Source organism: Athene cunicularia (assembly GCF_003259725.1).
Source record: "Athene cunicularia isolate RWA chromosome 17 unlocalized genomic scaffold, athCun1 chr17_part1, whole genome shotgun sequence".
Classification (NCBI taxonomy): domain Eukaryota; kingdom Metazoa; phylum Chordata; class Aves; order Strigiformes; family Strigidae; genus Athene; species Athene cunicularia.
The window spans coordinates 12,033,876-12,061,034 of NW_020799122.1; the positions used below are offsets into that span (position 1 = coordinate 12,033,876).

Sequence of the window (27,159 nt, forward strand, 5' to 3'; positions counted from 1 at the left end):
TTTGATATGTGCGGATGTTGGTAACAGCTCTTCTGATATTGCTTTCATTTCTGACAGTGGAGCATGTGTTAGAAATATCAAGGGACTCTCTTCTCTATATTGTTCTGAAATAAAACTCATTCTGTTGATATCCTTACTTATGGACCACAAATATGTATTTTTATGTAATTAAATGTACTTAATCAATGCAGTGTAAAAATTCAGACCATCATGATGTAAACAAATAAAATCTTTTCCTATTGCCATAGCATTGTGGATTGTTGGTAAGTGCAACTTCAGGAAAATGAGCAAAGTAACTGTTAAGAGCTTGCTCGTATTTAACTTTCATCTTCATGATATCTCATGACATTTTTGTTTTTTCCTTCTGTATGCTTAGGACAAAAAATCCTCCTGCGTGATGCTTTTGGTGAGAGACACTAATCTAGACTGTAGACTTTTCGTAGTGAAGTATCCAGTGCTGCTGCAGCACACTGCTGACAAGACCTGATCCTCATTTTTTTTCCTTACCTACCAGATCCTGGCTAATGTTCATATTTAGAGTTGTGCATAATACTGCATTTATCAGGCTGGATTTGAAACTGCTAAAAAATGCACATTCTGAACATGTATTTCAACATACGTTGTTTTCCAGGCTAAATTTTTTTTTTCCCAGTGTTTCTCCATTTTGGAAGAACTGTTCCTTGATAGAGAAAATTAGAGACCTATTTAAATTAAGATGTTTGATAATGAATTGAAAGCCTGATGTGGGGATGTAGTTAGCCTGTCTAAAAAACTTATCCATAAACTGCAGTTTTCAACTTTAGTCTTGTAAAGCAGCTTCAGCCTCTTTCCTGCTGTGCAGTGCTGCCATTCTTCATGTCTCAGTGTGGCTGTGCACTGGAGGATTTGGGGAAACTTAGTAAGTTGCACCCTGAAAAACTTCATGTACGTTTTCGCACTGAAGTTAAATGTGGTTTTACTGAGTGGTGTTTCTCCTCGCACTTACCAGCAGTGTGCCTCCCCGTCCTTGTTAGTTCAGCCGTGTGCTTTGACTTTTGCTTCCAGACAGTTTCAGGGATGCTAGAGGCAGCTCTGTTGGCCCTGCCTGGCTGGTGCCTTGGTGTCATTTGTTTAGCACATAGATGTTCATTTAGAAGGGCGGGGAGATTTTTTGTGCAAGCTTAAAACCCATGAGGTTGGTTAGTGTGCTGAAGCAGGGGGAAATGGCAACTGCTATACTGTACTGCTCCTCTTACCTTTTTCTTGACTCTTTGGGATTTCTTTTTTTTAATGTGCAGACTCACTGGAGTGTGGACTTGTCTTGCCACCTGCTGTGCTCTCCTTGGGCCTGCTCAGACAGCAGGGCTCATTTGTGTAATGATGGCATTTGTTTAAATCTTAACAAGTAGAGCTTGCCCCCAGCTATGGATTGTACTGAGTTTTGTGCGGTGTGTGTAGTAAATACCATCTCCTTTGCTGCCCTTGGAATTAATAGAACATAGGAAAGATCTCTCAGCAGAAGTCACAGTCCTGACTCATCTTTCTGGCTTTGCAGCAAGTTGTGTAACTACTGCAGGTCATAAAGCTGTAACAGAAACTGAATGCAGAGAAGCTGCTTGAATGCAGGTGATTCAAAAACAGTTCTTATCTCCTGTCTTGTAACTTCTGCTGTTTTGGTTCCTGCATCTTTTACCATACACTAACTGAAGGGATCAAATAATGTTTTTTTCTGTTGCCCCCAAAATAGCATAAACTCTTTCTCTCATATTGGAGATTCCTTTCCTCTCCCTCCCCTTCACCCCTCTTTCTCTTGAAAACGTGCTATAAGGAGGAGGAAAGAGCAGAATTAATATTTCTGTTAATTTCAGATGTTATAACTTAGGTAACGCTGGGGATGCAAATATTCTCGGTGTATGGTTTCGAATGGTGAACAGAAGCATCTCCCTCATGCTATGGAGAACATTTGTTGGAAAGCTGTGCCAAATCCTTGCTATCCTGCAAAAAAAAAATTGGTGCATAGAGGTGCAGAGGCCCTCAGGTGATGGCCACAAACCCAGTCTTCTGGTGTTCAGTAGGAACTGTTGTGCAGGCTTTGGGGCACTGCTGCAAGGTTACTTAGTTTCAGCGTTGCTATTATGACTGTAAATAAGGAGCAGTCATTGTTCTAGGTAGAGAAGCTGAGCAAGAGGGACATGAAGACCCTTTCTAGTTGAGGCTCCGAGATTACATATCAGTGCAACCTTAAACATAGGACCTCATTCACCTGACAACACAATCTTCATTGTGCACTTGCCTTTACAGGCTGAATTACATCTTTTCATTACATACATCTTTTCTTTATCTGGCTCATCCTGCAGTTTTGGTTCCAAAAATAGACACTGTGCATGAATATGTACACACATGCGCTTTTCAGCTCTGTTACTCCTTTATAGATGACCTCCTTTACAACAGTGACGAGCATCATGTAAGAATATTACTCATTCCTCTTGATACACATATAAAGCCATAGGCAGGGGAAAGCATGTGAGTCATATATTCAGTCTCAAAGCATTGGTTGTAAATGTGTCCAGGTTAGAAAGACACCTTAATTGCTTAGGATGGGAGTATTTGTGGTTGCTTTGGCTTCTGTTTTAATACCTAGAAATTCAGGTCATGCCAAGCATAATTTAGCAGAAACTGCAGAAGTAGTGATGTTTTAATATTCAGAGAAGCCACATGAATGCCAGTGATTTGAAATGAATTTAACTAAAGTGGGAAAAGACATGTACATCCTAGACATTGCACACCTTCAGTTGTGCTGGGAAAAATCAGACCCCATACTTGGATCCTCCAGGGAAACTCAATGCATGAACAGGGAAGGATCAGGATTAGTATTTCTGCTACTTTCAGATTTCAACAGTAAGATGCCACAAGGTGGGCAAACATTTTGCAGCAGTGGACATATGCACCCACCAGACACGCTGTCAGGGTATAGGGACTGGAATGTCCTGCCATATCCTGCAGCATTACAACTTTCATTAATAACTCTGTATTTCATACCTATTTATCCTTGACCTGTGTGCAAAAAGAATGAAACACTTTGTTTCACATACAGTGTCTGGCAGAACCATTAATTTTACAAGTTAGTTGCTCCAATTTAATCAGCAAAATTAAATAGTTGGTGGAAGCTATTTTGGTCCCCAGTGTTGCAGAGTCATTTTTAAAGAGTCAATGGGAGGGTTTTTGTGGGTGCATCTAAGCTGCCAACATGTTCTGTTATTGGTAACACAGGGAATTTCTAGAAATGATGAGAAGGAATTTCAAGTCTCTGCCATTATAGTTTAGTTAATTCATTGTTTAGACTAGGAAAATCCTAAACAAAGGTAATTCAGGAGTACAGATCTTAATTGCTGCCAGTAACATCTGGAAGGTATTTGGTATCTGTAAAACATAACCCAAGATCTTGCATGGTTATTCATTGTGCAGTGCTCATCATTTGATAAAACTCTGGAAACTGCTGTACATAGTTTAAACAATATGTGGGGTGCAAGGACAGATTTTTCATGGTATGTTCATACTAAACTTCTTCAGCACGCGGTAAAGGATATTGAGACTCCTAAGCAGCCTTTAGTGCTCAGTGTCTACACCAGAAAATCACCTTAGCTGATTGCCATGCTGCTAATCCTAGGTACAGATACATGGTGTCTTCTCTGTCTGCTGTGGGTGCAAGCTTTAAGATTCGGAAACACGATTACAGTGTACCTGATTAACACGAGATTTTCAGGGAGCCTGAGGTTTAAAAACACTGACTCCTTTTGTGGGGGCACAGAGTCAGATGCCAATGGTACTTTAAAATGTCAGTTTGTGAACTTACCCAGTGCTTACTGAAGTTGTAAGAAAATGGAGAAGTCTCATGGGATCTGCCCTTTTAAGTCTAAGGGCTGCATTTTAGCATGTGCCTTAGAGAAAGCGGATGAGGTGGAGAGAAACCTGTAGATTCTTCCAGATGGGACTGGCTGTGAGACTGCAGGACAAGTCTCTGTAGTGGTTTTCTAGTGTCTTCTCCAAGTGTTTATCCTGTTGCCTCTTGCACTTTCCTGTAAACTTAATCAGAGTTTTACCTGCCCTCTAGCTTATTTTTGTGTGTGTGTCTCTGGAGCGCATGGATGTGGATGGTGCCTCTGGAGGATTTTCTTTCTGCACCTTTGCTGGTGATGACTAGACCTGACCCTCTGGCTCTGGCCTTTCATGCACATGTAGGCTGTCTCTATTTCTCCACAGCTGCCTTGCCACAGTTTATTTGATTTTACTTGGATTTCCCCTTGTATAAGTTCTGTCTTTTGGCTGTTAAATTCTCACGGTCTCCTGCCACCCCTTTTTTTTTTGGTTACAAGTCAGCCTAAAGCGCCTGACAGGCTCTGAGATCACATTTATCTACAAGACTGTTTGCTTCGGGTCAGTGACATAGCACAACAACATCATAGCATCTCTCAGGAGGTCTGTGTATGTAGTTGTGCAGTTCAAGTCATAGCAGCCCCACGATCTTTTGCTTCTTCAACACTAGCACAACAAAGCAGCTTCCCTCTGTGGTCAGGGAGTGCACCAAACCCTGTATTATTCAATCATTGTGACTTTATGTTGTGAAGAACATGGTTTAAACTACCCTAGACTCTCTTCCTATTTATCTTTGAATTAGACTAGCTGGTATTCTTGGACAGGGTAGCTGGTATTCCTCAGTGAGGCATGCCTGTCCCACCCCTCCTCATTCCTCATGCTTATAGTTAAAGTTGGATCTGCTTTAAGGTCATGTTCAAAATGCTATGGTCCTGCCCAGACCTATCTTGGAGTTCTCTGCCCAGTGTAATGCCTTTTTTTTTTTTTTTTTTTTTTTATGCAAAAAACGAGGAGATGGTTTGAAACTGGAAAATGACCCTCAGGAGGTGAGTCACCTTGAATGCAGATGTCTGCCTCTTAGCAGGAGGCCTCTAGTCCATCTTTGGTCCATGGAGAGTAAGTTCTGTATTTGTGTCTGCTTTAAGGACAGCCTGGCAGGCAAATGAGGAGCAATGTGATCCCTAACACTCTTCACTCGTTTACTTGTGCATTTTATCCCTGTTCCTGACCTCACCACAACTCTCCTATTGTTTTCCATTCTTCTTTTGGGAATGAATGTGCCCTGGCTATTTACTCAGTAGCTTTTTACCTGCCTGCACGAGGTCAGTGGCAGGAAGTCCTTTTGTAATGGACTTCTTGTGAGTCCTGAAGAAGTCACTTGGTGTGGTGCTCTTTGGCTGCTCCTTAAAACTTGGTTAATAATTACCTTTTAACACCCTTTGAAATATAGAGGAGGAAGGGGATGATAGAAATGCTACCTAGCACATAAAAGTAAACAAAGTGGCTTCCTCAAGAGTCTTGCGTGAATGTGTTTCCTTTGGATCTTCTGCTGTAGAACAAAGTGCTGTATGGGAGACAGTACTACCACATTCCCCAAACCACATTTGGGCTGCCAGTGCACTTCCATGGCATTTCTTTCAAAAGATATCCTCAGGAAAAATTCACTTTAAAGGCCCTTGATCCCATGATCTTGCTGCAGCTCTTAAAGAGCTTTATTGCTTCTGCGTCAGTGCCCTTTGGGGATCAGTACGCAGAGGGTGTTCTGGTACTCACTCCATGACCGCTTTGTTGAAATTGATGGGAGAGGCAGCATCACTGGTGTGCAGAGAGCTGGGCACTCTGTCCTGGGCATGGTTCAGGACAGTACCTGTTTCACCAGGGTGCCAGTTCTGCTCAATCTGTGCAGTCAGATTAGGAGAATTTTCTTTAAAAATATTCTCCTATGGGAATAAGCCTTTATGAGAACAGATATCACAGCTGCTTCTTCCTGTGCAAATGTGGGTGCATTTTCCACTCCTGGGAAGTGAGTGAGAATTGTTCCATAGGCACCAAATTGCAGTAGGAGCCTTGGCGGTCTAGTTGTAACCAGTACTGTACTTTGTAGCATGCAGAATCTAAATGATGAATAGCAAATCAGGTACTAGCAAATACTTTCAGCCCTGCACAGGAAGAACTCAGTAGAAACTACATCCTTGCTTAGCATTAGAAGTACAGTCAATATTTGGGTCGGCAAAGAGGTGTAATAGAAGCTGTGTCATCTGTCCTCCATCCTGTAGCTTATATGGAGTTATCTTGCAATGCAGGATTTGGGGGCACAGGGCAGAGTTAGGTTTTAGCATTTTCTCTCAGACATGTTTTTTTTCAGAGACTGGCAGGTGTTTCACATCCTGCTCCTGTGGGCAATGGAAGCTGTGAACCACCAGGTATCTTGCTTAAATGATGATGATGTGAAATCCACAGAATTTAGTGACTGTCACTTTAGAAAGTTCTCCTGTTCACTGCTGTATCAGTTGTGCTCTGTACAAGCCTGACACTGAATCCAGTTATTTACTGCTTCTTTACCTTTATTTCCTCAGGCAGAGTCAGAAATGGCTCTGGATGCAGAATTCTTGGATGTCTATAAAAACTGCAATGGTGTAGTGATGATGTTTGACATCACCAAACAGTGGTAAGACATCTTCAGCAGCACGCACCATGTGATTCTCACTTGTTTAGTGAAAACAAATGACTTCTAGACCTCTTGATTCCCAGATGGACGCTGGAGCTGATAACCAGCTTAATGAGTTGAAACAAGCTTGTATCTCTTAAAATAATAGCTTTATCTTCTGACATGTCTTTTAATATACTCCCCTCCCGGGCTTGTTTCAAACAAGCAGTCTCCCTGTGGGCTTGTGTGCTGCAATTTCTGATATACTGCTGTCTGAGGCTTGATAATTAGTGTTGTCACAGGTGCAAAGTATGCTGGGCATGTTACAAACTCCTGCTTTCCAGAACACAAGGGAAAGGGGAATGCTAGTGAGAAATTCCCAGGAAGACTGGCATTAGTAAGGATTATTCAGATGCCCTGGGCTGCATTAATGTACAGAAGTAATGAACTGTTGTTCATTTTGCACATCTGCTGAGGGTCATGAGTGATGTATGGAAGCCAGAGTGGAAAGAGGAGGTGGTAAGAGTTCCTGTGTTATAGTTAAGCTTGTGTTTTACAGGTTTGGTATGGGTCAGTGAGCTTGTTGACAGCTGAAGGGAGGGAGTCCTTTTCTTCGGCTGACTCCACACAGTTTTGTATGAGTGAGGGAAATATTGATGCAGGAGATGTGAGCTGCTGGTGGAAGTGGATTATTGAACTTGTCAATTAGTTTTTGAATAAAGAATGATACAAATATACTTACAGTTAATATATTTCTCTGAGGGGGGGCAAAGAAGCCACAGTTGTGAAAGGATTTTGGAAAAAAATGTTTTACTTTGCTTTTTTTTTTTCTGTGACTTGTGCATGAAACTGCTCACAGAATGATGTTTCCCACTCGTCTGCCTTTATCTCTTTCTCTCCTATGGTGAAGGACATTTAACTATATTCTGAGGGAGCTTCCTAAAGTGCCGACCCACGTTCCAGTTTGTGTGCTTGGGAATTACCGAGACATGGGGGAGCACCGGGTCATTCTGCCTGGCGATGTGCGGGACCTCATCGACAATTTAAACAGGTAAGATGGCACCACAGTCACCAGGCAGGGGAGCAGGCCTTGGCTACTCTCTGTCATCAACCATAGATAACCGTATTGCTGCTGTGTTTCAGGTGCACATCCCGTTGATCCTCTGACCCTGTGCCTAGCTTTTGGGCTTGCATAGCTCCGAGTGTCTCATGCAGCAGCTTCAGTTTACATGATGGACACTTTGATCTCAGAGCCTGTTCTGGGCAGATTGTTAGCTATATTCCTGGAAACAGTGAGTGCCTGTCAGCAGGTGCCTTTCAGAAGTAGTTTTCCCAAGAAGTCATCTGCTTTCTGGATAGTCCTTGTCTTGTGAAAGAATCCTCTCCCTGCAACACAACTGTTCTCTACTCCAAATAATTCTGCTACAAGAGAGCCAGCCAGCTAGTGCAGCTGGCTTCCTTGCCTTTCCTCTGAGAGCATCCCCATGCAGCATTTACTGGGCACAGCCAAGTCACATGCCTCCCTTGCCAGCCAGGCAAGATTATCCCTTATGCAGAGATCTGAGGTGCTCTGTTATTTAATATAAAATGCTATTTGTTGGTCAGGATTCAATAGATTGTACCTTTTTGTGTGGTTTTATGTTTTTTAAGGCATTTTTTCTTTTTCCTAATCTCTTTATTTGTTTATGCCTTTGTCAGGCACACAGAAATTGTATCCGTTTTAAGGCTTGATATGTAGAATATGTTTTGATATAATACTTTTTTTATGAGTTCATCTCTATATGTGACTTATGTAGGCTTGTTTTGTGGTTTTAAAGCAAAACCTTCACTGAGAAATGGAATGGCTTGTACAGCTGTGAAACCATCAGTTTAGTAAACCAGTGTCCCCAGTGTGCTGACATAGTATTTCTTAGTCTGGCAGCCACATGACACTGTAACACAACAGTCACATTCTGCCACCCTTCAGGAGGAACAAAGTGTGCATTTTGTCTGTAAACAAAATAACAACTCCCTAGCAGAATGACCTGCTAGCCTACATTTGGGGACTGAGAGGTTGGCTTGTAAATGAGAATTATTCATGTTATGTAGTTTAGCAAGTGCCTCTTCTGTATGTATGCAGTCAGTGTCCGTTATACAGTTTTCTTCTCTCTACCTATCTGTTTGAGACAGGCCCCCTGGCTCCTCATATTTTCGCTATGCTGAGTCTTCCATGAAGAACAGCTTTGGCCTCAAGTACCTGCACAAGTTCTTCAACATCCCCTTCTTGCAGCTGCAGGTAAGACAGAAGGTATTTCCCTAGTGTGCTGGGTGGGTGGAACTTTGTCTCTAAGATGGAAATTTGGTATTTTGTGTTTCTTTGTTGTTAACAGATCCTGAGTAGGTTTTTGTTTTCATTGGAGTTGTTATAGCGAAAGTATTTTAGTATATCAATGCCTGGGACTTAAACATGTCTCTGCTTGTGAGAGGACTCTGCTGTGTTCACAAACTTACCTCTGGAGAAAGGCTCCAAGGCAATGAATAACACTGTCAAGAAAACCGCATCCAGTGGTGTAGTTACTAAGTCAAAGTTCCATATGCACTTTTTTTAAACTTTGTATTTAAATTCTGTTCAATTAAAACTCATATGAGAAGAGAGTTTTCATGAACAAAACTTCTGAGAGGCTTTGCTCTAATGGTAACTGATCTGTTTGGATCCTGTGCACACAGATTTGAGTCTCTTACTTCTTTCATAATTGAGGCTTCTTGGGTGGACTGAGTGGAAGGCAAAGGCTGACTGGGAATGGAAGGGTGGAATTCTCAGCTGTGGTCCTTTAGAAGAGGACCTTTTTGGAGTGATCATACAGGAGTGCTTTGGAATCAATACTGTACACTTCTTGGGGGTACATATGATGTTGTATTATTGTTTTCTATTGGATGGAAAAAAACAGGCAGTTGATTATCTTTCACCAGTAAATTAAATGTTTGTGTGTATTTTTCTGAAATGTTAGCCCAGAAGAAGCTTGGATATGTTAGTGGATGTTACCTTGTCCTCAGGCTGCAGAGCAGAAAGAACCAGGATAAGAAAATTGAATGCAAAAAAGCCCAGTAAAACAAGTCAAACAATAAACTTTGGAGGAGGAGGAGGTTGTAGAAATCAGATATAAACCCAACTTGCTGCTCAGTGGAGAAGATTGAAATCTACCAGCATGATGTTCATTAAATATTTGGTTTTATAACCTCAGCTCCCATGGTAAAGTGAAGTCTTGTGGAAATCATGCAGAATAATTAGTTCCCAGGTTACTTTTGTTTGTTTTGTAGATCTCTCCTTTTTTATTCAAATAGATAAGATGACCTTCTGCCAGTTTTGTTTCTAAAAGCTGCTCATAATGATACTGTTAATAGTATATGCAATGATTTCCCTAGCTGTAGTTATAAGCAGGAAATACCAAAACATACATAGTGTTGGGTTTGCTTGGAAGCAGCTTTAGGATGTGAATCTTAGGGGACCTTTCATTTAAATCTGTGCTGTATAAGTAAGCATGATCTGTTAATCTGAGACAGAAAGTAATTAGGACACTTGGATAAGTAATTGTCGCCAAAGCCAGAGTACTACTTGGACAAATCTTGGTCTTCAGGGAAATAGAAAAAATAAATCTGATATAACCTTTAGTTGTTTGGAGATTCTAGTGATGGTTGCTTAGGAGAGGTGAGGGAAATGGGGTGACCAGCCCACAATTGTTCTCTCACTCAGTGGGCTGGGCATGCCACTAGGAGTAGTCCAAAGGTGCAGGTGCCAACTAATTAGACTCCCAAATCCTGTGTTTTTCATGAAATGTAATTAAATAATTCATCACTGCAGAAACAAACTGGAAGACTTCTCATTACAGTTTAGTTCCCAAAATGTGCAAGAGGAGATTTGGATGAGCACATGGAAACCATGCTTTTAAATATGTTTGCTCTGTTCTTTGTACGTCAGCACAGAAGATAGCAGTTGAGGAGGCTGTCACGTGCCTGTCATTCAAAGAGAGAGTCATCAGATCATAGCTGTCTGGCTTTTCTTTTAAAACAGCAATGCCAAAACTAATTCCTGCAGTTCTGTCCTCATACAGCGATTGCAGGCAGGTGCTTTTGTGTGCATTCTAATAAAAAACACAGCATAGGATCCAATGTAGAGATGGCTTGTTTCATTTCCCTCAGGCATGCAGGAGATCCCTGGCCTTGACGTTCTGTGTCAAGGCAGGTGACACTGCAAATTTGGAAGCTTTTGGTTGCTTCCACGCAGATTTTGGGGCTTTACTTGATGTCAGACTTCAGCTGAGATGTGCTGCACTTACTTTGTCCAGTGCCACTTGCATTTGTGCCATGGGTTTATTAGAAGAGCTCTGCAGTAGCTGCTGCTGGGTTGCTCCGGGCATTTTGCTGTTCCTGGAGACCCTCTGGGAGTCTTGCTTTTGAGTGCATGGGGAGCAAGGGCTGGCCCCACTGGGCCCCATTAACAACCAGCGCAGTGTGATGTTAAAGTTTGCAGGAAAATCACAGCTAGGCTTAATTCCTAAAGGTTCTGCTTATACCTTCAGAGAGATTTGCCAGTGACAGGCTCCGGAAAGGACTAATTTCCTTGGTACTGTGGAGCAAAGCAGAGTTAAGGAGAGGAGTGCTACCAAGTATTAAATGCACATACGATTTAATCAGTCCCAGTTGACCTCTGAGATTTCTCTGTGTTCCTCGTCCTGGCCTCCCACAGTTCTCAAGGGGAAGAGTTCAGCTGTATGTAAGATTCCAGGCTGTCCTTTAGCAGGATTGGTGTTCAGTGCATTGGTTTTAAGTTGCATATTTCTGTGTTCACTTTACATTCATGCATCCTTCATGAAGAAAGCAGTGGCTGAAATTCATACCCCCAGTATAGAGCACATTCCCTCTAGCAGCCTAGGCTCATCAATTATTTATCAGTTCCTTTCCAGGGGAAGGATTGTCAAACCTGAGAATGCAGTTTAGCTGTAGGTATTGCTGGTGGCCCACATAATGCACAAATGTGATCAGGTCAACCAGGCCTTCAGATGCTGTGCTGGAAGGAGACAAAATTCTGCAAACAGCTGAAATTGCCTTTTCCCAGGAAGCACTTGAAAGTGGCATTCAGCCAAAACATTGGTCTGTAGCACATGATTTATTCCCTTCTTTTGGGTCATTGCTAAAAATAAGCTGTTTCTTTTATATTTTTAATACCAGCATGGTAAAATAGAATTTATTTTTTAAGGATTTGGAAGTCTGTTATGATATTTTACAAAATTAAATGCGAGTATCTCTTAATTAAATCTAAGTTCTTAATTTACTGTGATCTGTGAAAATTGAAATAAATAAAACTCTGGTATATGTCTGTGCCAAAATGTGAGGAAAAGCAAACCACTTGTTTAATAAAAGCCATTATCTAAGTGCCTAAGGTAAGCATCGGAGAGGCTTCTGTCTCTGTTTATTCAGGTGATTTGCTCAGCATTTATTTCATTCATCTCAGGAAAGTGAGGATAAAGAAGCAGAAAACTTGCTCTTTTTTGTCTCATAATGTATGAATAACATAAAAGGATAACACCTATTACTTTTAAAATCTTTAATTTCTTGAATCTTGAACTCTAAAATCTAGCATTTGAACTCTTAACATCTTTACTAGTACTTCTGTTAGTGTAGCAAGTTTAAATATCTATAGTGTGTTTTGCTGAAATTTTCTTGTCTGTTATTCCATTAAAGGGAACTCAAGTTAACGACTTTATAATTCTTTGTATACATGTTAGTTGAAGTCAAGTTTCCATCTGTGTAGAGCTTATGAATATGATGAATAGAAATTACCTAGCAAAGGAAATATGGATCACTCCAAGCTCTTAACACAATGGCAGAGGTAAAAATGAAGAATCTAAATCCCTTGGAAACAGTAAATTAGCTTAAATGATCATAGAAGCTCTTAAATTTCAAGGAAGAATGTATCTTCCAGTAAATTAGCATGTTTAAATCTTATCAACTGCTATGCATCACCTGTCTTATAATAATAATTTTAAAAAAAAATTACTAAAGCCTTGCTTGCTGATTTCAGTCATGGTAGAATTTGATATAAACCAGCCTGCTCCATGGAGGGCTGTACTGGGTCTGGCTGAACTGGAATTGGTTTTCCCCTACAGCAGCCCTCACGGTGCTGTGTTTTATGCTGGGAGCTGGCAGGGTGTTGATAGCACCCTGGTGGTGTGGCTACTGCTGAGCAGTGCTTACACAGCACCAAGGCTCTTTCTGATATTTCCCCCAGTGGGACGGGGTGGGCAAGATCTTGGGAGGGGACACAGCCAGGACAGCTGACCCAAACCGACCAAAAGGATATTCCATACCATATAACGTTTGCTCAGTATAAAGCTGGGAGGAAGGAGGAAGAGGGTGGGGTCACCCTTGGTCCTCCGAAGCAACCACTACGTGTATTGGAGCCCTGATCCTGAGAAGGCCCGACATCGCCTGTCCATGGGAAGTAGAGACTAAATCTGTTTGCTTTTGCTTCTGCGCGCAGACTTTTGCTTTGCCTTGCTTATATTAAAACTGCTTTTGTTTCACCCACAAGGGTTAGTTTATCTTCTTTCCCCTCTTTACCCTATTGAGAAAACAAGGGGAAAAGGGGGGGGGGAAGTGATAGAGCGACTTGGTGGATACCTGGCATTTAGCCAGTCAAACCATCACAAGGGCTCAAGCTGTGCCCTGGCTACTCCCTTGGACAGTGTAGCATGGTCTGGTTTATATAAGGCAGATGAGTTACTTGGCCTTTACATTTGTATGCTTTCTTGATAGCTTCAAAGTTGTCATGCCTATGGAATTATACTGCCAGTAGTATATGCACATGGTCATTGAATGCCACTGCTTTATCCAAATGTTTGTCTTTCCATAGGGGTTTTATTCTGTAAATTATGTAGTAGATTTCCTTTTGTGTTTTTTATTCTAATGGGATCTTTCTGCAGTGAGCATATGTGTTGTCAAACATGGAATTAAAAATTCACCATGGTTATTGATGCTAAACTTCAAAAATATTTGTCATAGTAGAAAGCTTAAATGTACATTGAGGATAAGGCAGTTATCAGAAAGCAAAAACCTTTGTAGTTTGGAGGAAACCTGGTGTTTCTCTTCTGTGTCCTCCTGTCTGGACGGTGAAGCAGCTTGGCAGCCCGTGGCACTGGTGGACCTTGCTTGAGCAGGCATTGTGCAGTGAGCCATCGGACACGTCTCGGCACAAGCCGTTCCAGCTGCCTGTGCCATCCAGTATGTAGGCAGGGGGAGAGGGAGGACAGGTGCTTTCAGGCACCAAGCATCGTGACTTTTGGCTCCAGAATTCAGTGTGTAAATTGACTCGCTCGGTGTGTAAATTGACTCGCGTGCCCCTTGCTCAGGTGGGGGCCGGTGCTGTGCCCAGCGCCCAGATGTGTGACAGCAGCTGTGTCTTGGGCTTTGGGGCCTGGATTGTACCGTGGGGTAGGTCGGTGGCCACAGACAGTTCGAGTCTTGGCCAGGGGATCCTGGATCGTGTTTCTGTGGAAATGGGCACTGTGTTAGCCCTGCAGCTTGGGGCCATCCCAGAGGTGGGTCTGCTGGGCAGACAGGTGCTGGATCCACTGTGTGTTAGCCTTAGGAGCTGCCGTGCCTATGCAGTCTCGGCACAGTGTGTGTGGTTACTCATCCCTTCTTGTTGCCACCCGGGCTATCTGGAGGAGTGTCCCATGACCATTTGCAATTGTTTTAGAGCCTTTTAATCCAGTGCTTCCCCCTCAGCTGAGATTTTTGCTTGGATTCTTTGGAAATGTGGAAAGGGAAGGACTGAATTAAGCTACCCTGTGTTACATTAGTGAAGCCAACTCACTTTATTGTGCGTTTGAAATGGACTGTGGTTTCTGTTCCCCATCTGTGGGGCAACAACTGAAGGCAGAGGGGCGGTGACTTCTAAAATTTTACTGATTTGACAGGTTGTGCTCACTCATCTACCGTGACAGTAAAAAAGAAAATTTTTGTGAGCTTTTGCATCAACTGGGTCCTACTCACAGTGGGACTTCTTCAGTACAGCAAAAAATAAAAGATCAGAATGAATGGGTTGCACAAGTGTTCTCCACAGGAGTGGATACTGTTCTCCAAATGCAACTGGCAATGCTGTGTCTGAAAATCACACATTATTGATTTATGGTTGAGTATAGCTCATAGAACAAATTACTTTCTTACACACAGACTTCCTGGATTGATGTTTTTGCTACTGCTTCAGCTTCCCTTTGTGCTTCTGTATTTAAACTGAACACCGTGAGAGGGACCAAAGCTCCTGTTTAATGCATTGCTCCGGGTAGAGTGGTGACACAAGATCTCGTTGCACCCTGTGAGCATGCAGAGATCTGTTACAATGACCCTTCCTGCTCAGACCCAGCTTGTTTTCCTTTCTTCAGAGGGAGACGTTGCTACGGCAGCTGGAGACGAATCAGCTGGATATTGATGCCACTTTGGAGGAGCTGTCAGTGCAGCAAGAGACAGAAGATCAAAACTACGAACTGTATGTCATTGAGCCATCTTTTCTAACTGTTTTATTGCAGTCTAGGTGTCACATGAATGTTGGACAGCCCCAGCTGTGGCATGTGGCCAGACTGAAGGGTCCAGTGCGTGACATTTAGGGTTTCTTTGGAGCTGTAAAAAGTCACTTTGAAGTGGCATCACCTGAAAAGAAGCATGCACTCTGGGATCCCTCTGAAAGGGTCTGGTTCCTACAGGCACGTAATCTGTGGGAGGGCAATGGAGGTGGAGCTGAGCAGCACACCTGGAGGCAGCACATTCTGAAGGGATTGTAGATAAGTATGTTGCTGCCTCTGATGCTGAAAGGGGATATTTTCCATCTCTCTACTGCTCAGCGCAGAGGTTGGTTCATCTTCTGGCTATTGAATTGCTGTGTATTGTGTGTCTTATGATAATCAAAATGTAATACCAACAACATTGCTGTCTTTTGTTCCATTTGAATACTTGTAGACTCCTCATTGCATTTCTGGTTTTAAATAGTGGATAGTTCCTGCTGCCTTATGTTTGTTCAGTGCCCTGTCTCTTCACTTGCTGCTTGAAATGAGCATTTGCCACATGTAGCACTGCAAAGCCAGTACAGCTGTAGCACAGTGAACAGGAATCTCTTCAAATTTATATGTTATTGGCAAATATGTTCTCTGAATTTCCAGTGCAAGGTCTTTATTGCAGTGATGTGCAAGACAGAAAAGTCAACCCCGGAATGAATTGGAATAAGATTCTTTACAGGCAGCTTTATTTTGAAGTTGTAATCAATGATTATGAAATATTCATGCACAGCCATTTTGACATGCATTTTCTAGATCAAGTTTCAAGTTCTGTAATCTTAGTCAGTGTGTTTTCCTTTGAGATCATTGAAATACCCCATATACACACGGAGCAGTACTGTTTCCAGAGTGTACACCTCATTCCTTTCCTTAGGAACTGGTTAGTCTCCTCGTGCCTTCAGCAATTCTCATCTCAAAGGACTGGGCTGTGCTGTCAGATTGTTTTCCAGTATTTTTGTTTATACTCCATCAGTAATGGGAAGATACTTAAAAGAATCAAGAGTTGGCAGAGCTTTTTCAAATTTAGACCAGAAGATCTTGCTAATTTGTCACCTTTCACCCTTATGCCAGCTTTAGCATTTGCTGGACTCAGACCCTCACATGTGCTAATTCAGCTCACAAGTCCCGCAGAAATCTATCTTCTGCCATGTCTACTTCTGGGTTAATCTGAGTTGGGCTGGATCTGAGAAGCATCTGCTTAACACCAGAACTTAAAGGAAGCAGCAGCAGTATGGTGCTGGCAGAGGTAGGATGACAAGACCTCATAGTTCCAGTAATGGATATTGGACCGGATCATCCCATCCAGTGTAACCACACCAACACACACCATTTTATAATATTGGTGTGCTTCCTCTGCCAGAGTATCCTTTCTGAGCACATGCTTTTGCAGAAATACTTGTGATTGCTGAAGAGTATCCAGTGGTGGTAGCATCCAGAATCCTAGGGCCAGACTGGTCACATTGCTGTAGGCACTGTGCGCTAACAAGTCAAAAGGTATGTACTTGCCTTTTGCAAGCTCAGAGGAGCTTTTGGTGCAGTTGGTGGTGGCTAGCATCACCTCAGTAGAAGCCCCTGAGTCATCTGCACAAACTGCAGTGCCAGATAAACATTTGACCCACGTCATCAGTGCCCTGTCATTTTCCAAACCAGCTTGTGAGCGCAGGAAGAACAGGAGATGGGGTGGGGGGGGTGTGCCTGAATGTGCCCACTGCAGGACAGCACTGAGCATGCTGTAACAAAGCATTGCTGCTCAGCTGCTGGGGGGGAGGGCTTGCACTGCAGGTGGCTAATTGCACTATTAGGCTGCATAATTGACTTAACATGGCATAAGAAATACCCTAGCCATGGTACCTGACAGAAGAGGAATTGCTAAAATATTAAAAGCATGACTTTTCTCTAGGATTCTGGTTTAGCAAATAAACTGACATTTTTATGCAGCCAGCCAACTTTTGCTTTCACTTCAGCTATTGCACATTTATGTCTGTGTACTGGGACCATTGTTCTTTGCTTTCAGAAAATAACACTTCTTTATAGAAAGGTCTTTTAAAATATCCCTGGATGCTTCCTGCCATGAGCCACTGATCCCAAAAGAAAAGCACCAGTCTGAGTGCTTCGATCACACTGACTAAAATAGAGTGCTATTTTAGGATTTTTGAGGTTCTCCTGCACCCCAGGTAGAAACAAAGAGTCTGTTTCAGTGGCACCTCTAAAACAGATGAGCTGCAAAGGGCTTACTTCAACTCCAGAGTTGACAAGAATACTTCCTAAGTTAATTTTTTATCACTCTAAGAGATCTTCAGTCTCAAGTCCTTTAGCCAAAGTCCGAATTTAAAGAAGTAACAACACTTGAATGTCAGGGAACTCAGGTTTGGGTGAAGTTCTGATTCTTAGTAAACAGTTTAGGTTGGTGAGCAGAGTATCTGTGGATACAGCAACAGCACATTGTAGGAATTAGTGCTTGCAGTTTTGAGGCAGGTCTGCAGCACTCATTATTAGGGCTTGGGAAGATTCTTGCACCTGTGCTAGTCAGATGCCCCTCATTTGGGGATTATCATGTTTAACATGCTGCTTCTGTGGATGTCAAAATGATTACCTGGTGCATTGTGCTCTGACACTTGCTTTGTACACAGCCTGTGCACTAGTGCAGTGTGATTTGCTGACCCTTGGCAGATGGGAAGCCCTTGTATTGATTGCTTCAATTTGGACAATACTTGGAGTTCTGCTGTCGGTCACCACAAACTGCGCAGCAAGGGTGTCCGCAGGCACTTGGGGCTGCAGGCCATGGTGTGGCTGCTGCAGCACCTCCTCTGATACAATCCCTGCTGTCCTGTCATAAAATCAGGCCATGGAGCAAGGCAAGGTGACAGTGCTAGGACATCTCAGTTATTTCATTCATTCCTGTGCACGTCTAGTAGCTGCTCTGTCACAGTGACCGATGCTAAATTTGGATCGGTGAGAACAGAAAGAGAACAGGAACTCATCCTCCTGCTGCGGCTGGGTACCCGAGGACAAAACGTCATTGCTCCAAAATGTGGATCCCAGAGAAAACACGAGGTGGCACACAACGCTGCCTCATCCACCTTATGTAAGTCATCCCTTGGCAGCCACTGGCTGGGCTTTGCCTGTATAAGACACATTTAGATGCTTCCAGCTCTTTCCTTGTGCTTAGTCTCCTCTCTGCCTGCCACACCTCTTGCTCTGGTACTATCCCTGTGGTTTCTTAGATTTTACATTTTCAATGCTGCTAAAACCACATTTCAGCCCTTTTTGAGTTCCTGAATTCTTATTAAACAAGCAGCAGTGACTTCTTTAACTCTCTTTTGAATTTGTATTAAATTTGTTCAATTTTTCCATCTTTAATTGTACCCAACTTATCTTCTGTCACAAGGAAAACTTTTTTATGTTCAGCGTGCCTCACTGAATGGTGCACACAAAGAAGTAGTTTTTCGGAAGCTGTGGAAGCTCTTTGTGAATATTCATTTTTTTCAGGAATAAGCTGCTGGTGTACACATTTGTAGAAGCTAATAAGCAGATTTAATGTCTAATTTTCATGAACTTTTATGTTTGGCTTCATTTTTGCTACTATTAGTCTCTTTTTTTAATATCAGAAGACATTTAATTTCAAGGGTTGAGTAATCAACTCTCTTTGAATTAACTTCTTTTTTTCCCCTAGGGATTATTATAAGTTGGTCAGAAGGAATGTTTAAAATATTCTTTGTGAGAAATCCCATCTTCTTTCGCACGCAGTTTTGAGAAGCCTCAGGAAACTCATCTATAAACCACTGTGTGATTGATTGATTGATTGATTGATTGATTGATTGATTGATTTGTAAGCACATGAAGTCCAGCTTCTTCACAGGAATTGTTTGTAAGAAACAAGTTTTCAGATCATTTACTCCTTAAGAACTTTTAAGCAAACTGTTAGTTAGGCTTTGTAAAAATATATTCAAAGCAGTTGAACGAGATTATTTGAGATACTATATGATCCAGGCTACAACTTCTGCAGCAGCAGGACCTGTCCCTTGTCCCCACACAATTGAAGTCCTTCTGGGGAGTTTCCCAGCAGTGTCATACAGCTGTCATCTGCATTGTCAGGTCATCCTGGATAGCCAGGTGCTACTGTCCAGGCAGGGAAGATCATAGAATCATAGAATAATTTAAGTTGGAAAAGACCTTTAAGATCCTCTAGTTCAACCATTAATGTAACATTGCCAAGTCCACCAATAAGCCATCTACACGTTTTTTGAATACCTTCAGGGCTGGTGACTCAACCCCTTCCCTGGGCAGCCTGTTCCAGCACTTGACAACCCTTTTGGTGAAGAAATTTTTCCTAATATCCAAACTTCCACTGGCACAACTTGAGGCCGTTTCCTCTCATGCTATGGGTGATAGACCAGTGACCGCAGAAAGGCATTTGTGTGTTCCTGTAAGGAGACTTCTTCTGGGAGACACATTCCCCGTGTTAGACAGCTTTATTTACTACAGAGTCATTGATTGGGGTTTGGGGTTTTATTTGCTTGTTTGTTTTTTCCACATTGAGCACAGCTCATCATTTTGCAAAGACTGTGGTGCTGAGTAACTCCAGCACTATCTGGCAGGAGGACCTGCTGCTGGAGCTGTTCTGTCTTTAGCTATATTGAAATACGGGTCCAGAATCACACCGGCTGAATTACCAGTTAGGAAAGTAAAAACACTTTTGCTTTCTCTTCCCCCTGCCCCACCTTTATCATTTCTGCTTGCTGTGGACCACTGTTGCCATCAGACAGATCAGGAGATGGGACTCCAGATCATGTATTTTGTGGGGCTGAATTAAGAATTAATTGCAACTAAGCCTGTCATCATCAATCTTGCTAGAGGAGCAGAGAACGTGAAGCATGTCCCTTATGTTGTGGAGGAGGGGGTTATCCTGCTGCATCCATTTTGTGTCAAGTGGAAAACCTGAGGAGCTCTTGCGGAGGGGCTGTACTCCCCAAGGCCTGGGCAGCAGGATTCAACCCCACTTGTCAATTGATATCACATTCAGGGACATGGGCTATGGGGATAATCAGGTTCAGTACCTTTAATGAGCCCAAAACAAACATGTGGAAATCTAACCTTCAGTAACCCCACTTAAATTGATGTCACATGGCCTATTAATGTTCATTTTCACAATTAAGAAAATAACCCAAAGCCTTTCTTGCCACATGAAATACACTTGAAAAATTGATCACAGCACGTAAGAACCAGGAGCCAAAAAGCTTCAGGCTGCTCCCATCTTCAATAGTAAATGAACATGAGTGCTGACAGTTTTAGGAACTGTGAGGCTAACAAGTCCTTTTGTGCTTTTTTTTGTTTACTCTGGGAGCAGAGCAGCAGTAACCTCAGGCCCTGATGAATTTTTGTTCCTGTAGAGCATGTTCATCTTTAAAATTGCATAAAAGTCTCCTCTTGCAAGCAGGTTCAGCTGACAGTGAATTATTCAGGGGTTTTGAGGATGTGGACTTGTTATTCGGTCTGAAATGGAAGGATTGAAAGGCAAAAGGAGCCCACGTGGGTGAGGACAATAACCCATCTAGACTTGCCTGGCACATTTGCAGTTTATGTCCCAACTGACCAGATGCACTCAGGTCACAGTGTGCGTTCATCTCGTGCTTTTGTAGGACCTGGTCTACTACACCTAGTGTGGACATGAAGCTGCTCAATCCACTGTAAGATTTTGAGTGAGTCGTTCTGTGAAGGACTGACAGAAAGAATAGAATGAGGAATGCAGTGTCCAGATTGTATAGAATATGAGAAAAAACAGACACATGGCAGGTTTGGCCTGGTGTGTTCCCAAAACAGCCACACTTGTGCCTGTGAGGAGTGTGTGTAAAGCCAGAGAAAGCATTCATGCATTATGTAGTATTTTTGAAGTGTGGAGGATGCTTAGACACCTCCACTCTGGAAATTACTGAGAGCTTGCTGGCAGCATTTTCATGTATGCTGTTTTTACACCCACCTCTTTCACAGAAGAAGATATGAATATGAAAGCTCAGCAGAGCTGGTTTATGCAGCCCATATAAAACTGATATCAGACTATCCTTGTTTCCCTGGTGTCATGGCACACAGCACAGAGCTTGGCCCACATGTCTGGGTGGAGATGAGGAAGGTGACACGAAGCACACATGCCACAGCTCTCCTTGGTGCTGTGCTGGGGTAAGAGCTTGTGTTATGCTGTCCCCAAATAGCTATGGTATCTTTCTACTAAAAATAACTTGCTGTCTATTGTTCTTATGCCCTTTACATAATGTAGGTGAGCAAGGCACAGGAGCACAGGTGTGGAAGAATCCTGCATATGTGTTATCCTCCAGACTAGCTGAGCTAGAGAGAAGGATGACACTCTTTAATACTTCATTTATGCAGCATTTTTTCCCTCCAGCTCTTAAAATTCATGTGTTTCTGCAGGAGAAACAGGTGGTAGTCGCAGCTCTCCCTCCCTCTGGAGCTGGCTACTTGCCTAGAACAAAGCAGGTTGTTTCCAAAATGGGCAGCTTTGGTAGTACAAAGCACAGTAAATCTTCAAATACCCTGGTATTATAAAGAGGGTCCTGCACTGTGTTGGGTCCAACTTTAAGTACTCTGAGCCTCATATTCTATATCCTAAAATGACTATACACATACTTTGTACATACTTCATAAAGGATCCTTGTTCCTTAGTCTTCAGTGTACAATTGTCTTACCCTGCCTGAGTCCACTCAGTTGCCTTGATAGTGGGAGCCAGCCTCCTGGTCAGAGACTCAGCGGTTGTTTGCTTCTGTTTTCATGTAGCACTGGTAACTTAGGTGCTTGTGTAGGCAGTCAGGGAGCTCAGCTCAGCCAGGAAAGCAAGCAGTACTGGCGTCAGTACCTTGGATGCTGGATGCAGCAGGGAGCAAGCCTGCAGGCCTTCCGGCCAGGATGGCTGTTGCTATAAACAGGAACAAGGGTACATGTAGATCAGCTGGGATTAATCTCTCTTCACAGTCGGGAGGCAGGAGTCTGAGTAGGGCTTGGGAGGAGGAGGAGGAATGAGCACCACAAAGTAGAGCTGCTCACCCATCCTGCTTTCAGCTCACCGGGAGCCCTGAATCAAAGCTCAGAGGGGAGGAACCCTAGAGTTTAGCACTTGGTTGTTCTGGCATGGATCTGCGGAGCACACGTCGTGCACAGCATGTCTTGTGGATGGCTTTGCAGGCCCTAGCAGTTCACATGGCTTTGTGGATTCAGAGTATTCACTTTGTTGGACAAGGGCTGAATTGCAGGTACGCTTGGCTTCTCTTTCTCTCCTCACAGATGCCCTGCGTAGCCTGCCTTGAAGGATGCTGCATGGCAGGTACAGTGACCCGCTTGTCGAGAAAGGAGTGATGTGCCCTTGCTCGGCCCTGCAGCACAGTGACAGAGATGCGCTGAAAATACATTCTTATGGGGTGTGTGATGGATTGTGCACCTTCCAGACAAACCTGATGCGGTCTCCTTAGAGCTCAGTGCAAGAGTTAAGCTCCTTTATGTTTTCTCTTTGGTGCATGACAAACGATGCATCATTTTCAGTGGAATGTGGTGTTGCACAGCTCACCCCAGCTACTAGTCCCCTAAGAGGGGGGATGCTGGAACAGATGCTCTGTAGCATGCTCTGATCTTAGCTCTGCTAGGAGCTTCGTTTTGTTGTAGCCAGTCTGCTGGGTGGAACACCCACATAAACCTTTCCCCAGATCCTGGGGAAAGCATCAGTGAGACTGCCACAGTGTGGCGCTAATTTAGGTGCCTTGAGAGCAGTGGTGGGGGATAAACAGTGGACAGCCATGCAACAGCCAGCCTCATTTTCTGCTTCTCCCAGGCATCACTCAGTTGCAGCCTTTAGTCCAGTCTTCTGGAATGAGGCGAGTTTTTCCCGGCGATTCCTGTGTGGTGAACTTGGAGCAAGAGCACTTGTTTCCTAGCCCTTGAGCAGATGACTATTTACTTTGTACTGTTGAATTTCTTCCCATTTCTGTTATTCAGGATCATCCAGTTCTTTCTGTATCTTGTCCCTGTCTTCCTCTCTGTTGATGCTGTCTCCCAACTAGTAACGTCATGAGTATTTCTCTGGTCTCTGTGCCACTTCATTGAAATGCTGAAATATATTTCAAGGCTAATCCTTGAGGAACTCTGCCAAGGATTTCTCTCCCAGCTAATACTGATACTTTACTAATACTTTACCTCTGCTTTAGCCAGTTCCTTAGGAAGGACTCCTGGCTTGCCAGTTCAAGTAACAGCTTCCTAAGTATGTTGTTGTCTAGGGCTCCAGATACTACTGGTCACAAAGTATATTAATTTGTTCCTTAAAAGTGTATCAGGTTGCTTCTTAAAATAGGAAATGAAATCTCAAGGAGGATTAGAGTATTTTTGTCCCTGCTGTTTGCTTTCTGCTTAGCAGTCATTCCAGTGAAGGTGTCTGTCTGGCTCAAGTCCCTGAAGGACGAGGTCATGCTCTGTATGGGAAAGGAGTCTCTGTTTTGACATACTCGTTGCCTGGAGCACAACCAAGTCTGTCTTGCAGAAACAGTTGAACCCAGAACCACTGTGCACGAGTTCATCAGGCTTAATGAAATAAGAGGCAAGACCATGACATCTACTAGATTTTATACATGATACTTTGCTTTGGGTGTCCTTTTTATATCTCTCAGATGTGTGGCATGTAGCAGATCTTATTTTGAGATCATTTAATAGTAAATCCTGGCTTTCTGTTAGTGTTTCTTTGCATACAGCTTGTGAAAAGACTGCTAACCAAATGGGCTGCAGAAGGAGGCAGCAGCAGGATCAGGCTTGGTTTCCTTTTCAGAAAGGATAGAGCATTTCACTCTCTGTAGCAGTACAGGCTTTATTGCTCTTCTAGACAGGAATCCAGCCAGGAGCACAACTTGCTTCAGAGCTTCTGCTGCTTGGCTCCACTGCTTCCCACACAGGGGGAGTGTGTGCAGGGGGAGAGACTGCCTGTATATCTGCACATTGCGAGAAGGATAATTGCAGTCAGTCCTCTGTGAGCCCTCTGGATAGCTCTTTTCTTTTGACATTCAAGGATTTTCCTCTTAAATCCATTCTTGGCTGAAAGAAGAGGTTTTTATAGCATTTGAGTTTTCTTGAACACTCTGATCTCTTCTGTTGACTCTAAAAATGTGCCATTCCTGTAGCACTTACTCTCTTAGAGACATGCGTCCCAGAACTGACTTAAGGTTGTGTTTCAAGCCCTGGCATGTTGTTATAGTCTGTCTATCCAGGGAGTTCCCAGCAGCATTGCAAATGTACGTTTCATCCTGCAGTACAAAACAAGTTGAGATTCTCCACACCTCGATGCAGTTTGGGTGAGTTTAGTTCACATCGGTGAACCATGTTTCTTGTGGCCCAGGGAGTCGCAGCATCTCTGAAAGTAGACCTGTACCCTCCCAGCTCAGCACATAGCCAAAGCATACCAGCATCATGCTCGATTCTCTGTTAGGCATGTTTTCTTCATTCCTTATATTTGCAATTTATCTTCCCTGCAGCTTCCTTGAAATGATGGAAGCCCGAAGTCGAGGACACGCGTCTCCACTAACAGCTAACGGGCAAAGCCCTTCCTCTGGCTCCCAGTCACCCATAGTACCTCCAAGCTCCACATCGACGGGCAGCTCCAGCCCTGGCACCCCACAACCGCCCCAGCTGCTTTCCACAAGCTCCACCATCTCTCCTGAACCACCTCCATCTTTTTCACCAGTGCCTGCACCTGAGGCCCATCAGCCACATGCACCTCCACCAGCTATAGCCTCCCCAGCACCTCCGGCTGCAGTCCTGCCACCGAAGCGCAGCATTATTTCACGTCTGTTTGGGACGTCTCCTGCATCAGACCCCTCTCCTCCCCAGCCAGGTAGGTGCTGGAGTGCAGTGTCTTAGGCAGGGTGTCACCCCTGAGTGTTTCTCTGTTTTTCTTTAATTTTTCCCCTGTGAGAGGCTGGATGGGTGTCTGAAGGCCACGGGCCCTGTGTATGCAGCATGCTTCCAAGGAGAGCTGTGCTGTCACTCTATATTTTTCACCTAATCAGTGGTTTGGTTTGTCTTTGTGCTGGGCTGTGTCCAGCCTTCTGGGTGGTGGCTGAGCATGCTTCATGAGGAAGGTACTGAACACGCAGGAGACACTAATAAAATAACTGTCAGCTTCTTACCAGGAGCACAAATGCCTCTTGAACAGCAAGAAACATTGTTAGGGAAGCTATTTGAAGAACTGTCTTCACAAAAGTGTAGCAGCTCAAAGGGGCTCCTGTGTGTTAACGGAGAACAGCAGAGTGCTGGTTTTAAAGGTTATTCACCCAGAAATGATCATGTAAGTCCAGGCTCTACAGCACATTCCCCTCTGGGGAAATACACTCCTTCAGAGACAGTCTGAGGAGGAGGGCAGCCTGCCTCGACTTCTTCCTTAGTGCTGGTACACAATGGAGCAGAGTAGTGCAGCATTCCATCCAAACCCTTGCTGGATGAAGATGCAGGGCAGAGGCATCAGGGGTTTTGTTGCATGTAGTTTTACTGATTTGGGCCTTAATTTGCCTGTCACATTCACTTTGTTTGCGAAGCTAACTGGAGCTGCAGAGCTGGCACTGCCTGAAAATCATTAGCATGACATGGTTTGAATCACCCTTTGGAAATACCCTCCCTCTCAAACTGTCAATCCCTAGAGCTCACAGCGCTCTTGAGACACCCACAGAAAGAAAGGAGGAGGTGCTGGGAACACAGTTCGCAGTTTTAGATGTTGAAATCTTTCAATTTTAGATCTGCACACAATGTTCTGCATCCTGAATCTGTTACCAGGTATGACACAGTACACCCATTTTACTTTGTTTATGACCCTTCCTACCCAGAAACAAAGAGGAGCAAATGTTAGAAATCCCTTGTCAATAAAAAAAAATAATTCATATTGATATGTAGAAAAAAAGACAAGTGGTCTACTACCAGTGGTTTGGTTTCTATTTTTTTAAAGTCTGTTGCCTAGCTTGAGAACTGTTTTAGGCTTGTGGCCTGCAGTCCTGGTATCTCAAGGGTGCTTTTTGGGTGGGTTGCAAAAGGCAGCTGGGAAAAGCTGATCTGTCCATGTTACTAGGTTTATGTAGCATGACAGGGGTCTGCACCTCTACTGGAACATACCTAGGAACTAGCTAATTGGAAAGCAGTTGAAAAATCACTTGTCACAAAGTAATACTTTTTTTTTATGGGAGCTGCTGTTTAAGCTTTCCCTTGAAGTCTTGCAATAGTAATTCTTCTGGCTGTGTTTTTTCTTACACGAACGCTACTCTGTGGCATTAGTAACAGTGTTATTCATATGCAAAAGTGATCTGAAAGCTGTTCTAATAGATCAAAGTCTAGAAAAAATATACAAATCTTGTTCACCCATAAGAAAAGAGCCTAGATGTGAAGTGCAGTCCAGGCAGAAGAAAAAGGTTGAATATTGCAAATTCTGAAAAGGTTAATCACTTTAGGCTTGTTGGTTATGCTAATTTCATGAGTTTTCGTCCTGATACCTTGAAGATGAATAAAGGTGTCTCAGCAAATAATCTATATTAAAGCGAGTGTCTATTCGCAGTAGGTCTTAAGCTGTGGTTACACAGGGCATCTAAAAGAACAGTGTGAACAATTCTACTTTTGACAGTTAACAGATGAAAAAGCAAGAGGAGGTGAGTGGGTGAACTGAACAGTCTGGAAAAGGTAAGAGAATAAAGAAGGGACATCACACAGGTGTGGTGCACACAGCATAGGTATACAATCTGGCTGTGGTATAGACAGTCATAGAATAGAGTCAGCTACCATGCTAGAGAATTTTTCAGACTATTTAAGAGCTTGGGTCAGCGTGGTGCATCTTAAACCATAGTGGCCGTGTGTGGTCTGTGAATGCCTTCATGCAGGATTCTGGTCTGGTTTGAGTATCCTGTTTATACCCTTCCTTTTCCCTTTCTGTGTAGCAGAGGTCCTACTTTGTGGCTGCTGTCTGTGTGCTGAAGAGGCCCTGGGCAGGATAGATCTGTAAAAAGCAAATTTCTGTATTGCTTGTGGTGAACGCTGTGTTTTACAACTACTGTTGCT

General features: G+C 43.3%; 1 protein-coding gene across 1 annotated transcript in view; it reads left to right on the forward strand.

Moving 5' to 3' along the window:
* RABL6 (RAB, member RAS oncogene family like 6) overlaps positions 1-27,159 on the forward strand; it is a 58,073-nt gene that overhangs the window by 16,123 nt on the left and 14,791 nt on the right. Inside the window, exons 4-9 of the mRNA XM_026860240.1 lie at positions 4,850-4,898; positions 6,429-6,520; positions 7,410-7,550; positions 8,669-8,774; positions 14,920-15,023; positions 24,600-24,958. Coding sequence (XP_026716041.1) covers positions 4,850-4,898; positions 6,429-6,520; positions 7,410-7,550; positions 8,669-8,774; positions 14,920-15,023; positions 24,600-24,958 — 851 coding nt within the window. The remainder of the gene's footprint in view (positions 1-4,849; positions 4,899-6,428; positions 6,521-7,409; positions 7,551-8,668; positions 8,775-14,919; positions 15,024-24,599; positions 24,959-27,159) is intronic.